At 36.9% G+C, this 13,681-nt stretch overlaps 1 protein-coding gene across 1 annotated transcript; it reads right to left on the bottom strand.

Moving 5' to 3' along the window:
- Positions 1 to 2,347: 2,347 nt before the first annotated feature.
- Positions 2,348 to 12,371, bottom strand: Smp_084380 (cleavage and polyadenylation specificity factor-related; the record flags this gene model as incomplete). The annotated part of the gene is made up of 12 exons (XM_018799335.1): positions 2,348 to 2,581; positions 4,173 to 4,345; positions 5,348 to 5,435; positions 6,157 to 6,353; positions 6,867 to 7,128; positions 8,078 to 8,383; positions 8,433 to 8,849; positions 8,892 to 9,075; positions 9,111 to 9,239; positions 9,273 to 9,373; positions 9,414 to 9,477; positions 12,319 to 12,371. 12 exons carry the CDS (start codon positions 12,369 to 12,371, stop codon positions 2,543 to 2,545), a joined length of 2,013 nt encoding a protein of 670 aa, XP_018651134.1. The 3' UTR covers positions 2,348 to 2,542.
- Between the last annotated feature and the right edge of the window lie 1,310 nt (positions 12,372 to 13,681).

Here is a 13,681-nt window from a genome sequence, read left to right as displayed (position 1 = left end):
ATGTATTTTCACTCGGGTGTGTTTATGTGCCAACTTGAACTGTGGCTTAACATTCATTACTGGGAACATGAAATCGGGTGTAAAACGTTTGCCGGACTTCTATGGTTGCCGAAATTTTTGTGAAAACATAATTATTATAATAGTTGACGCATCTATTTGAATCTCATATGGATTTAGTGGTTAGTTGATTCGGTTTGGTGAGTCAGAACCTAAGACTAACATTTTCATTACTAAAGTCCTTCCTAATTCATAACACCGCCTGTAGCTCTTCTAGAGTTACTGCCGGTCCCAAGCCCGGGTAAAGGAGGAGGGTTCGGCATGGGGTTAGCGACCCCATCCCGTAGATAAAAATAACTCGTTAAAAAAACGCTAACCAGAAAAAATAATTCAAACCATTTAAACTTTGCCCCGGGAGTTGAAGAAAAAATCATGACGCCTCATGTTGAAAGCCGAGATTGTTCGGGATTCACGAGGCCGATGCACCTTCTAACAATCAGAGCAACAATTTTTATAGGTACATGGAACGTCCGAGCAATGTGGGAGACCGAGAAGACCAGTCAAATAGCAACGGAAATGAGGAGATGCGACTTGGCAGTACTCGAAATCAGCGAAACTCATTGGACACAAGCTGGACAACAAAGGCTAGGTACGGGAGAGATGCTTCTGTACTCCGGTCACGAAGGGGAAAATGCTCCACACACTCAGGGAGTTGCTCTGGTGCTGTTCAGAGAAGCAAGAAACGCACTCATAGGATGGGAATCTCATGGATCCAGAATCATCAAAGCATCATTCAAAACAAAGGAGGGGATCACAATGAATGTTATCCAATGTTATGCACCCACTAAAGATAGTAACGACGGCGATAAAAATCAGTTCTATGAAAGGCTGACATCAATCATAGCGGAGTGCCCAGCAAAGGACCTGACCATCATGATGGGAGATCTAAATGCTAAAGTCGAAGTGGACAACACCAGATATGGAGATATAATGAGACGACATGGACTAGGAGAGAGAAATGAAAATGAGGAGAGATTTGCAAATCTATGTGCACTCAACGAATTGGTTATAGGCGGGACAATATTTCCACACAAACGCACACACAAAGCTACATGGATCTCACCGGACCACGCCACAGAGAACCAGATAGATCATATTTGTATCAACAAAAAATTTCGAAGGACAATGGAAGATGTGAGAACCAGGAGAGGAGCTGACATAGCTTCAGATCACCACCTGACATCGAAGCAGCACACACTGACATTCCTATAGATGTCACTCAACCAACAATCGAAGAAGTCAAGATGGCCATCAGACAAATCAAAAGTGGGAAAGCGGCAGGACATGACAATATACCAGCTGAAGCGCTGAAGTCAGACATTGAAGTAACTGCAAACGTCTTCACCTTCTATTCAAGAAGATTCGGGAGGAAGAACAAGTGCCATAGACAGACTGGAAAGAAAGATACCTCATTAAGATACCAAAGAAATGAGATCTGAGCAAATATGAGAACAACAGAGGCATCAGTTTGTTGTCAGTACCAGGAGAAGTTTTCAACAGAGTGTTGCTCAACCGGATGAAAGACGCAGTAGACGCTCAACTTCGAGATCAATTGATGGGGATATGGAGATTGAGTAAGTGGGATGTTAGGGACAGATTATAACAGAGGTCTGAAAATGTGAGATTCGAAAAGCTCTATTACTCGATCATTATAGTTAATAATTTATACAGTAAAGTGTTGACACTTTAGAGCGACTCGGTTTTGCCACAAAGTCCCCTATCACTTAGTCATCATTGTTGAAACTTGTTGCTTCAGATCATATGCGATATTTGCGAATAAATCATTTTAAAAAATGTGAATAACATAGCCATATTATTATAGTCGTTATAGATATCAGATTAATTTTATTCATGGACTATCCCTCCAATTAGTTAAATTTCTCGACTACGCATAAAGGCCTGAACATCAAGTAAAATAGATTTATGGACACAAGCGGAAAATGATTGTAACAGAAAAAAAATGTTTGTGTGGAAAAGATTATAATTTACAAAATAATTAATTCACAATGATATTCACATAGCTGAAATACAATGGTTTAATCGACTGACCATAACTTGAAGAATATGCTCCAATCTTGGATTGGTTTTACACGAGACGGACTACAATATAATATTAAAAGAAAATCCTATTACAATGAATTATATCATAGATATTAGCAACTGATTACAATAATCGTGATGTACATAGTCGCCGAACAACAAGTTTGAAGATCGGCAAGAATACTATTGTTTTTCGTTGAAAACTACATAATATACATAACTTGATGTTAGAGGTGTTATTTGTAACGTCTCCAGAGACTTTATCAAACAACATAGGCTTGAATCTTATACAAAGCATATGTTGAAGATAAATGTTATTGACCAGTTAGTTAATTATCAGATCAATAACAAGTAGATGCAGAAGAATAATTTCCTTCACAGAAATTTCTTAATTTGAAGACGCTCTATTACGAGAGAAGAGCTGTACAAATGACCAAGAAACATATTATTTTTTGTGAACAATTATTGCGAACCAAATTTGACACTGAAATATGCCGTAATGAGGAGCGAAATGAATGTCAAAGCATAAAGAGAAATCTATACTTGTTTAAGAGGACTAAAGAGATACGTAAAAGTCAGTTTTCGTCACATATTAATATCAAGTGGAAAACCACTGGCAATGAGGGAGCACTAGACGAATATTCCGTGTAAGTATGAACTTCACAGCGATCTACACCCACGACCCCACCGTAGATAGGACCCAGAACCTTTAGCTCTATAAATCATTAAATCAAATGGTTCTTGTGTGTATTCACTATTGAAGAACCCCATAATAGAACGAGATAGTTACCTAGTGTTTTCTGGGTTTCAATGTTTCCTAGTTAGTACTAATTTGCGACAGAAACCAATTACATCCATTTTAACAATATCCTATATATTAATTGTCACTGATATTCATATTTCAATTTCTTACCATTACTGATGACTTCAAGCTTAGAAGAACTGAAAGTGAGCAGTAGGCACATCGTTTTAAAATAAAAAACCGTTTTAATGCTTTCACTATCACTAATTTTTTTCGGATAACTCTTCAATTCACATTGATATATGAAAGAAAATCATTTATTAGATAATTGTACATAATCAGTTGAATGACTAAGATGAAAACTTTTTAAAGAACAAAATGAAAAGTTATAACACTTTCTGATAAGCAAACCTAAAGCGAAAACATTTAGGCGTTACTAGTCAGTAAAAATACCCAACAGTTATTCTAAAGTGAAAATTAACTACAACAGCTGAAAATAATGAGACAATCAGGTTTACATACATTCCATGGTCGTCTAGTTTCTATTGACTCGTGATCTCAACTATTAAAATGTAATATAATCACTATGAAATGCAAAGATGATTTACACTGATACCACCAAGTGTGAACTGACGAACATATATCAATATTGCTTTAATTTTTAAATCCCATTTAAGTCAAGTTAATGTTTTTACACTAATCACAAATCTCATTTGATTTGTGTAAGGGCTGAGATACTGCCCGGATGCTCAAACTGAAGCAGGTGGTTTTCTTAAGGGACCACTCCCGGAGCCTTTGACCTAAAGGTCTGATCCACAAGGCAGTGGAGCATCGTAAGGAGATGCAGTCCCATGGTAGCCAGTGACCAACGATTGATTCATACACCATTTGTTCTCTCAGAATCCTGGAGCCCATGTGTATCAATGGTTTGGAATTAGGGTTTTCCAACTCCCCTGGGTGGACTTTCTGCGTCCACCAACACGGTTAAAGCGCCGGAAATTCGCTTTTTGTCCTCTCACTTTTGTGAAAAGCAGCCGCGCCACGAGAAGGCAGTGAGTAGGACTTCCCTGGCAGAGGCTATATACGCGTGGCCATGTGAGAGCATTTCGAGAGGGAGAGCGGACTTTCCCCACTCTCGGCCGTACCAGGGCATAAACTAATCACACTAAGTATCCTACGGGAAGTGTAAGTTAGTAAACGATAGATTGATAGTTTTCAATAAGTAAATCGTTTAACTAACGCAATACAACGTATGGTGAACCGTGAAATATATTACAGGGTCAAGAGATGACGAGAATAAGATTACAAAACAAATGAGAAAATTATTTCTTACTAAATCGCATAGATTCACTTCAGCGACATGAGAATCAACATGTACTATAACATGATTAGCATCAGGCTTAATTATCTCTTCTTCTAAACAGTCAATGCCGAATGCATCTTGAAGTGCTACTTCGAGGGCAGATCGAAATTGTTCTTTGTTCGGTTCAATAAGATGAGGTAAGCCTAAGTGCAGATAAAGAAAAAAAAGGAAGATATGCTTTTCGTTGAAAAAAGAACGGAACATTTGAAAATTTGCACAGTTCTTTTCACAACAATAAATACATAAGTTAACGAAACCACATCATTTTAAAAATTAATCGGCAATTAGTAAATAATAAGATAATTATTTAACAGGTATATCTTAACAATTCATATTAAGGGTTATGTGTTAGGAGCATTAGAGCAGGAGAATACTCTTTATTCACACAAATATCTTTGACTATGAATTGAAACACATCAAGTACTCTCCAATATGATCTGCAGCAGGAGCACGCATTTCTTGTAGCTTCACAGTCTGATCGCACAGAAGACATTATTATCAACTTTAGGAACTAGATATAAGACAATTTTAACCAGTCCCTAATAAGATACACACTCAAAAGACTTCATTCTAGATGTGACTAGTTCATCAGTATAGTATACTTTTAACCCATTAATTATCTAAATAGAGTTGAGATCATGAGTCAATTGAAGCTAGACCACCATGGAAAACCTGGAAGCACTGAACGGCCGTTTCGTCCTATTATGGGACTCCTCAGCAGTGCGCATCCACGAACCCACTCTCGCGGGATCTAAATAGAGTAAGAAAATTATCGGAATGTTCAAAGGCTATATGTTTCTTTGATTTGGATAACTACGGGCTTTTTGAAAACGGTTTACTGTGGAGTGATAATTGACAGTATTAAACTTTTAGCAAAGTGAGAAAATGTTTCTTCTCAGACGTAAATCGTTTTCTCAGTTTCTCGATTTCAGTCTCGTTTTTACTATTCATTCGTCTGTTAAGTAAACAGTCGATAAAAAATCCAATATAAACATGAAATGTACTTGATTTCTTTTGAAATCAATGACTTTAACATTGAATTATGTACGCCACCAGTTAAAGTAAACCTTATTACGCATTGTCGGAAGATTATACTATTAGTCCGATGTACCGAAAAGCCCAAAAGAAATAGTAACAATACTCACCTCTGGGCGGCATTCCTTGCATAGCAGCACGTAAAATAACATTCTGTACAGCATCCGCATACATGTCACTTGTAGGATTGGATTGCCACTGAGATCGAGATGTAAAAAATGAATATTCATGATTCAACAACAAAGTACTACTACGAAATTCTTTTTACAAAAAACTAACATAAACATTTATGTAAAGAGTACCTAAGGATTTTATTATGCGAGGTCCAATTGATATAATAAATTGAATCTTACTTTTGAAACCGGTCTGTTTCTCCTGATGGCTAAGGAGAAGACATGAAAATTTAAATCTGCCAAGTTTTAAATTTACAACATCCGTAAATTTAATAAGCACTAAATGGTTCGTATTCACATCCGATAGATAAATAAATGAATATTTAGGAACAAATATTTAAATAATAGCCTAACTGGATTCTAGGGTTTGTTAACAAACCTGGTTATTCGTATAGAAGATAAACTAGAAACATACTGTGTCATATGCTTAGGAATTCGAGTTTTCGTTTTGACTACGAATTAATCACGTGTTTGATGACCCCCCAAGTTCGATAAGTTATAACTGGTGCTCCACTAATTCAGTAACTTCAAACAGTCTGGACATTCAATTCACAATCAGATATTGCAACGGAATATATTAACGCAATATCAAAGTCGACAGTTGGATTGATTTACAATGAAAAATAGTTTGCTATATTTAATAAACTCGAGTGTGTCTATCTTCAATCTCTGACAAACTGTAACTCACTTCGACATATATATATATATATATATATATATATATATATATATATATATAAACTTACTTCCATAGTTATCTGTTGTGGTCGCCAAGTAATATTAATTGCATCAAATACACGATATTGTACATTATCTGATTTTTGAGATACTGTTTCCACGCTACCAGCAAGTAAAGCCAGATGAAATTTCAAAAGATTAGCACTACCAGTAAATGGAATAGAAATGACTTGATTTACTACAGTTGTAGCTAGTTCAGTGTATGCTAAGAAAAAGTAGGGAAAATCGTGACACATAGTAGACACGGAAAGATATACTATTTCTTTAATATAATCACTAATTTATGTTAAATATAGTTTAAGAAATACAAGTTAAGCGAATAAGTATTCTTTTCCAATCCAATCATTAAAACATTTACTCATGTGTTCAACCACATCTCAAAAAACCGTATAAAAACTACTGTACTAGGTTTGAAGCCACATTTTTCAAATGGGAGTTACTAGCAATATTTAGCTGTCTAGATTAGATTATACATACTGAGGCTTAAACCTCAAGGTCAAGTATGTTAATTAATGAACCATATCCAAAGTATGATACATCAACGTTAACTCAAGGCAAACAGAAAATATTATCTGTTGATAGTTATTTGAAGGGGTGATAAATACCTCTTGATACTATCAGTACAGTGTGCATCAAAGCTGTATAGGCTTTCGAGATGCGTTCCAATTTTTTCACTTTCGCTAAATTATCAACACAGAAACAATACGAAACTACTTACTCGGTAATTCACCAGGTGTTAAAATATGATATGCGAAATTTTTCTTTACAAGTACTCCTGAAATAGTTTGACCTTCTTTAGGAGCACTATGAGCAAGACTGCCCAAAATTTTAGCAACTTTCTCACCACGAAAACGTAGATTAACCGGGACACAGTTTTTAGGTGTAAATATTTCCAGTCTACATGTTTCATCATCTTCATACTCCCTTTGTAAAGCCCCACATAACCGTAACATTTCGTTTTGTTCGCCGTGTACTAATACCTAAAAGAGACATTGAGATAAAGAAACGACCAGTGCAATACAGGGCCTAGGGGAACACTGCATTACTTAAATCTTCACGTTTTAAACTACTACATAAAAGTAAGACAGATAAAAAACAACAGTGAAAAATAAACACAAAAATGAAAAAAGAAGGGATTTGTCATACATTTCGATAAACTAGAAAAGATTCATGACTTCTACTGTGAATTATACCTATTTTGTGAACAATATTATTGTCAGCTGGTTTCCTCAGTTTTTGTAAGGGAATGAGGTTTGAATCCGTATTTGGAAAAAATGAGTACATCAAACACCAACTGACAACTCCACATTGAACTGATAAAGAATGTATCTGGTACATACAGAAACATATAAAGTTGATGGATTTGAGTTGGCGTTGTAGACTTGGAGATATGTCAATTACGATTTTAAATAATTTGTTTCAATGGTTCGAAAGTCCTCACTAACTAACCTATAAAATCTAAACAAATATCTATTAGCCATCTAGATGAAAATACAACAAAAAACGACTCTTCTTATCCAAAATATATCTATATATTTTTGAAATTTTATCACTCAGCGTAAAACCCACTAGGGTATTAACCTTACTGTAAAGTGTTATTAATTTACTAATTATATAAAGAAGGAGAATTTAACTAAGTTCATAGTTGTGCGATTGACTCTGAAACGAGTTGGTAACCAAAGTCAGATTAGTCAGAACGGTCTCAAAACTGAAACTTGATAACCATACATTTAATTTTCTAACATTGTGATAGTTAGAAATAATGTTAAAGGTTATTATCATTTGTCAAAAATATCAAGCAGTAAGTTTACCACTACGTAAGAAATAGCATAAGGTTATTTAACGACTGACATTAAAATCAGACATAATTTAGGGGTGGGGGAAAGTTGTAAAGATGAGATACTTGCACTAACATATTACGCAACTTACGACATAGCTTGGTTTTAGTTCTCGGATAAATGCACTCGTCTGTTGATAGTCAGTATGAGCAGAGAAACTAATATAATCCACCGAACATTTCAACGGTAACATCTGACCTGACATTGTCGGTACTTCAGTTGGTAGAGATAAAATTTGTTTTGCCAGAGTACCCTCAACACAATAGCCTGCAATAATTACTCCATTACGTTTGTCTGTGCACCAATTCTCAAACAGCTCTCGACTAAGACCAGACTGCATCATTCCGGGACTGGCCATAACCACACATGGACCAGAATCATCAAAATGTTCAATACTCTAAAAAGACAAACGTTAATTATTAGATGCTTTGATACTACTCATCTACCTTTAAATTCGATATGTGTCGGAAACAGAATGGATTGTTGTTCGCTAGTTGGTTGCGAATTCGTTCGTTCATGGCATAAATATATGTTTGGTAAACTGCCATACATTTTCGTGCGAGCTGACTGGCATAATAGATAGGTATGTCGTGCAGTTCTGGATGATTGTCCCAATATTCATCAAGAATCAACATTAATTCTTGGGCTCTGCCAAGTGCAAATGCTGGAATCAAACAGCGTCCTCCACGGGTGACAATATCGTGAACTAAGCTAGTAAACCTAGCTTCCCTTTCTTCTCGTTTGTCATGGATATGGATACCATAAGTAGCTTCGGTTATCAGGACATCTGGGCGTATAGGAGGAATTTCAGCACACATTAAATGTCTATCTTCCTGTCGGCTGAAATCTCCAGTATATAAAATCTAGATGAACTCTATGAAAGTTATCTGTAAAAGAGGACGAACTTTCACACCAGCAATTTCTATTAGAAACATAGCTGCACCTAACACATGTCCAGCATGATAGGCAGAAAACTTTATCCCGTTAACTTCAAGTTCTTGGTGAAAATCTATGGTATCAATATGGTCTAAGCTAGCTACTATGTCTCGATCACTGTACAATAATTGATCCGGTAGGCCGCCAGAATTACTAACCAGTAGAATATCTTTATTGAATTAACTCACCTGACGCGAACAAAGTCAGCAAGCAAATAACGATAAATAGCCTTCGTTGCATGTGTCATGTAACACTTTGACTTAGCTCCAGTCTTCAAAAGCAAATGTGGGAGCCCTCCACAGTGATCAAGATGAAAGCTATGCATATTGCATTGAGATTAGGTTACTTACTGACTAATCAAAATGAGGTCTGTCGTTTGGATATCTGGGATCGCATCAATGAATGGTAAGCTCTCTCGGTTGCGTAAGCCAGGATGTATACCACAATCAAGCTGTGAACATATATTTATAAAAGACAATGAAACACCTTACAATTATCTTCTTCCCTTTAAATGTTAACAGTATACATGACCTTCCAACTTCTTGACCAGCCCCACTGAAATGATAAATTAAATGATATAGTAAGGTCTAATGTAATTTACCGGAAGTCTTTCTAAATGAGTCTTATAAATAATAATTGTATTAATCTTATTTCTCACTAATTTTACTTAAATGCTAATGTTAGGGTGAACTAGTAAGTTATTTAGCCTAGAAGTTCGTTAAATATTTTAGGTAACACAGTCATCTAAACTCTTTCCTCTCCTTTCTGAATAAGATTAAAAAGTAGTGATGCCAATAATTAAGATTTTTCTGAATTGTACCTGACGTCAAGGAAGTTTAGTGACCTCGAGTACCAAGCCCACCCGGGGGCGGCAGACACTTTGCCCCCAAATGCCCTGGTACAGCCGAGAGTGGGGAGAATCCGCTCTCCCTCTCGAAATGCTTTCACATGGCCACGCGTATATAGCCTCTGCCAAGCAATGCCTACTCACTGCCTTCTTGTAGTGGGGGTATTGTTTACGAAAGTGAAAAGACGAAAAGCGAATTTCCGGCGCTTTAACCGTGTTGGTGGACGCAGAAAGTCCACCCAGGGGAGTTGGAAAACCCTAATTCCAAACCATTGATACACATGGGCTCCAGGATTCTGAGAGAACAAATGGTGTATGAATCAATCGTTGGTCACTGGCTACCATGGGACTGCATCTCCTTACGATGCTCCACTGCCTTGTGGATCAGACCTTTAGGTCAAAGGCTCCGGGAGTGGTCCCTTAAGAAAACCACCTGCTTCAGTTTGGGCATCCGGGCAGTATCTCAGCCCTCACATAAATCAAATGAGATTTGTGCGGCGCATATATATCTGATGCCCCTTTGTACCAATATTTGTGTTTAAAAATAAATAACGAAGCCCTGCTTCTACGGAAAATTTATAAGTTTCTACTGAGATCTGTGGCTCACACAAGTCAAAACTAGAGAGAACTGTTAAATATCATTAGCCTATAGTGTCCACATAATACATCAAGTGCAGAAGTCATGAGTAGATTACAAGATAAAGTGTAACGACACCAGTAGATATGAAGGGTAGACAAGGTTTATTCAGGTGACAAATGAATAACTGGAAATGTCTTGGCCATATTGCTTGTCGACGTGAAGCTAGAGACAATAGACTACATGGTATTAGATTCCAAAGAACGATCTAGACGTTAAAATTTAGTGCGGCAAGTGATTCACTAGGAAAGAATGGTGTATATAAAACCTAACTGCCGGTGTTGTATGGGGACTAATCAAATCCATATTTCGCATCTAATACATAGCGGATTATAGAATAGCTAATATGTTCTCAGGTCCTTAAATCTATTTAAAAGCAAGCAAAAAGTACTCGGTCTGAGTTTTGGGAACGTAATTGTATTTTTACACTACAGCAGAATATTCAAGCTGGGTCATCTTAAAATTATAAGATAAGAGGAACAGTGAAATGTACTCTCACAAATTATACGCGAATCGCTACTTGTTTGGATATTATCTTTTACGAAAAACTACTCAATGGGACTGCAAACTTATGCTGTAGTGAGTGCTGTACACTTTGTTTACGAAATAACTTCGTTAATGACTTCAAGCTAAAAAAGACTCAGATTAATATCTTGGTTACGGAATAGATCAGACGTTTAGCAGTGATTTAAATGTGAATTTAAGGGCAATGTTTTATTACCTTCAAGTATTAGGGAGACTGGAATATTAATTTTTATATGTGACTATAAGTCAGACAAACCTTCAAAATTTTTCAAGCCTGCAAGGGATATGAAGCAAAAGATTGGGTAAGGAGGAGTGAACGCATCAAGAACAGTCCCACTGTCAAGCCGATCGAAAGTAAACAGACTTAAAGCAGCAATTCGCGTGTTAAACCAATGAAATATCTTTCACTATTGCTATTAGTCCTCACAAAAGGAGCTATCCACTAAACACAGAGCGAAACCTGACACGTGCATTGGTTTGGGTTTTTCAGTTCCGACGTTTTGGACAAAATAGATCAGTTTTAGGACGGTGCCATAAAATAGTTCGACAAATGTAGCACAAAACCTGAGACGCATCCATTTTCGGTTGGATTCTGCTAGAATGAATGCTAAGTTTACCTCAAACTTTCAATGACTGAGAAAATACCTTTGCTTTCCTCGACGAGGTCTCAAAATTTCTACAGAACATCCCTAGGGTTAATGCTCAGGGTTACTCGATAATTTGTACAAAAATACGATTTTCTAACAATCCCCTTTCTTGTAAAAGCTTCTTTACTTATTAGCTTTCGCTTATAGCGCACTTCTCGTCTAACACGTCTAAACCAAACTAGTTGGTTTTGGAAGGAAGTTTACTACGTTTATTATAATGAAACTCGGGATAACGTTTGCATATTATAATGCAAATGTACACCAGTACAATGGAGAAACTGAGGTATTGGCAACTGCAGTGATTATTAGGATAAGTAATCTACCGAATGAAGAAACACGTACATTTACAGTCGGCGGTGGTCACACCACATCAGTAGATCTACATGACAATGAGAGAAAAAACGTAACAGTAGAAGTGGCAACATTATCACTGGCAAAAGAAAAAATTGGCACAGAAGATAGGATTTTAGAAGTACAAGCTTGCAGATCGATAGAGACAACTAAGAAGCTTATGACCTAACGGAAGAAATATAATGGATGTACTTAAGCGACTAAGAAAGTTACTGAGCTACATCATTTGAAGTTTTTAACCGCTGGTCACGGGAATCGTGTGAACACTAGTTCGGCATCCTGCATAGATAAGGTTATAATTACAGTAGTAAGTGCATTATTATTAAAACTGGCAGACTTTTGGAGAAAAACAAACTACGCTGTAAAGAGCATGTGATTGAAATACTTACAGAGGCATAATCGTTAACTTATCACTTTCTTCATAAGTGTCTCCCAGATCCATAATGTAGTGTGCAGTGGTTTAAATGGTTGAGTGGAATACAAGTTTGACTTAACGCGATTCCTTGTTCAATATTATCTTAACACAAGTAGATTTAGATGAAAACACCGCTATTTTTTAAACCCCAATGTAGATAAATTATCAGTAAATTGATGTGAGACGTCACAATTCCTGAACGAGACGTCAAGCTTTTTGAAGGACTAAATGTAAGTCGCATGAAGCACTTAAGATGAAGTATATTTCCAAGAACTGGATACTCGTGAAAATAAGGTTTTATGGCATCTCAGAAAGGCATTTTTCGCCTTCTAACTTCTAAGCACCCTCATCCAAAGATATGTTTCAGAACTAAGTTTAAATACGTGTTCGAACGTTCTCTGGGGAATTGCTTCCTTTTTAAATAATGTAATAAGGAGATAGAAGTTATCCAGATTATGATACAAATCTATCTCCCTCTACTACAGCATACCTGGCTGAAACAAGTCGTATGAATCATCTTAATTAATTCTTCTTGAATTGTACATGAGCTGTCTGGACCGTATACCGAGGTCCATCGAAGTCTTTAATATGCCTAAATTTACACTCCAACTATTCACTTAAAAACAGTTTGGCTCACCCCACATTTACTCATTTTTCATCTGTAACGGTAAGTGTAGCTGTAAATAGATACCCGAAAAATAGTTGTGTAGGTCTTCGACATTAGTATTCACCTCAAGCACGAACGCAAGCTGGAGCTGACGATTCCACTTGTGGACTGTCATGATCATAAAAAAGCATGTAAAGGACAGGGACTACCAACTGGGATAACATTGTATAGGTAGGCTACCTGTCCACTCACGCAAGGCTCATATAGATACACAGGAAGAAGCTCACGCGTTCCAAATTGAAGGCTTAAACTGCTTATACATGAACGCCGAGAATTTGCCAAACAAAATGGATGAGCTATGTGAACTTAGCAACGCTAATGATGCTCATCTGATAGGAATATCCGAAACTTGTGTATCGTCTCAGTTCACGGACCAGGAGTTGGCAGTACCTGGAATGTCTTTGGGGAGTAGCATTATACATACGGTCTTGCCTGGAGGCACACCAACTTCACAAACAAGAGTTTCTCAATCTTGATGAATCAGTATAGTGCTCAATAAGATTGTCTACCACCTCAAGGTGTCTAGTTGGGGTCATCTACAGGAAGCCCACTGCTGACATCGAGTATGACAATCATGTACTGGGAGGAATAACCCGCTCTACGCGTCTTGGATTCTCTCATATCCTGATTCTAGGGGACTTCAATCTTCCTAGAACCAATTTCACGGAAC

Source organism: Schistosoma mansoni, chromosome 3 (genome assembly GCF_000237925.1).
Source record: "Schistosoma mansoni strain Puerto Rico chromosome 3, complete genome".
NCBI classification, from domain to species: domain Eukaryota; kingdom Metazoa; phylum Platyhelminthes; class Trematoda; order Strigeidida; family Schistosomatidae; genus Schistosoma; species Schistosoma mansoni.
The sequence above is the reverse complement of the archived record's forward strand: the minus strand, read 5'-3'. Positions and strand labels throughout refer to the sequence as shown.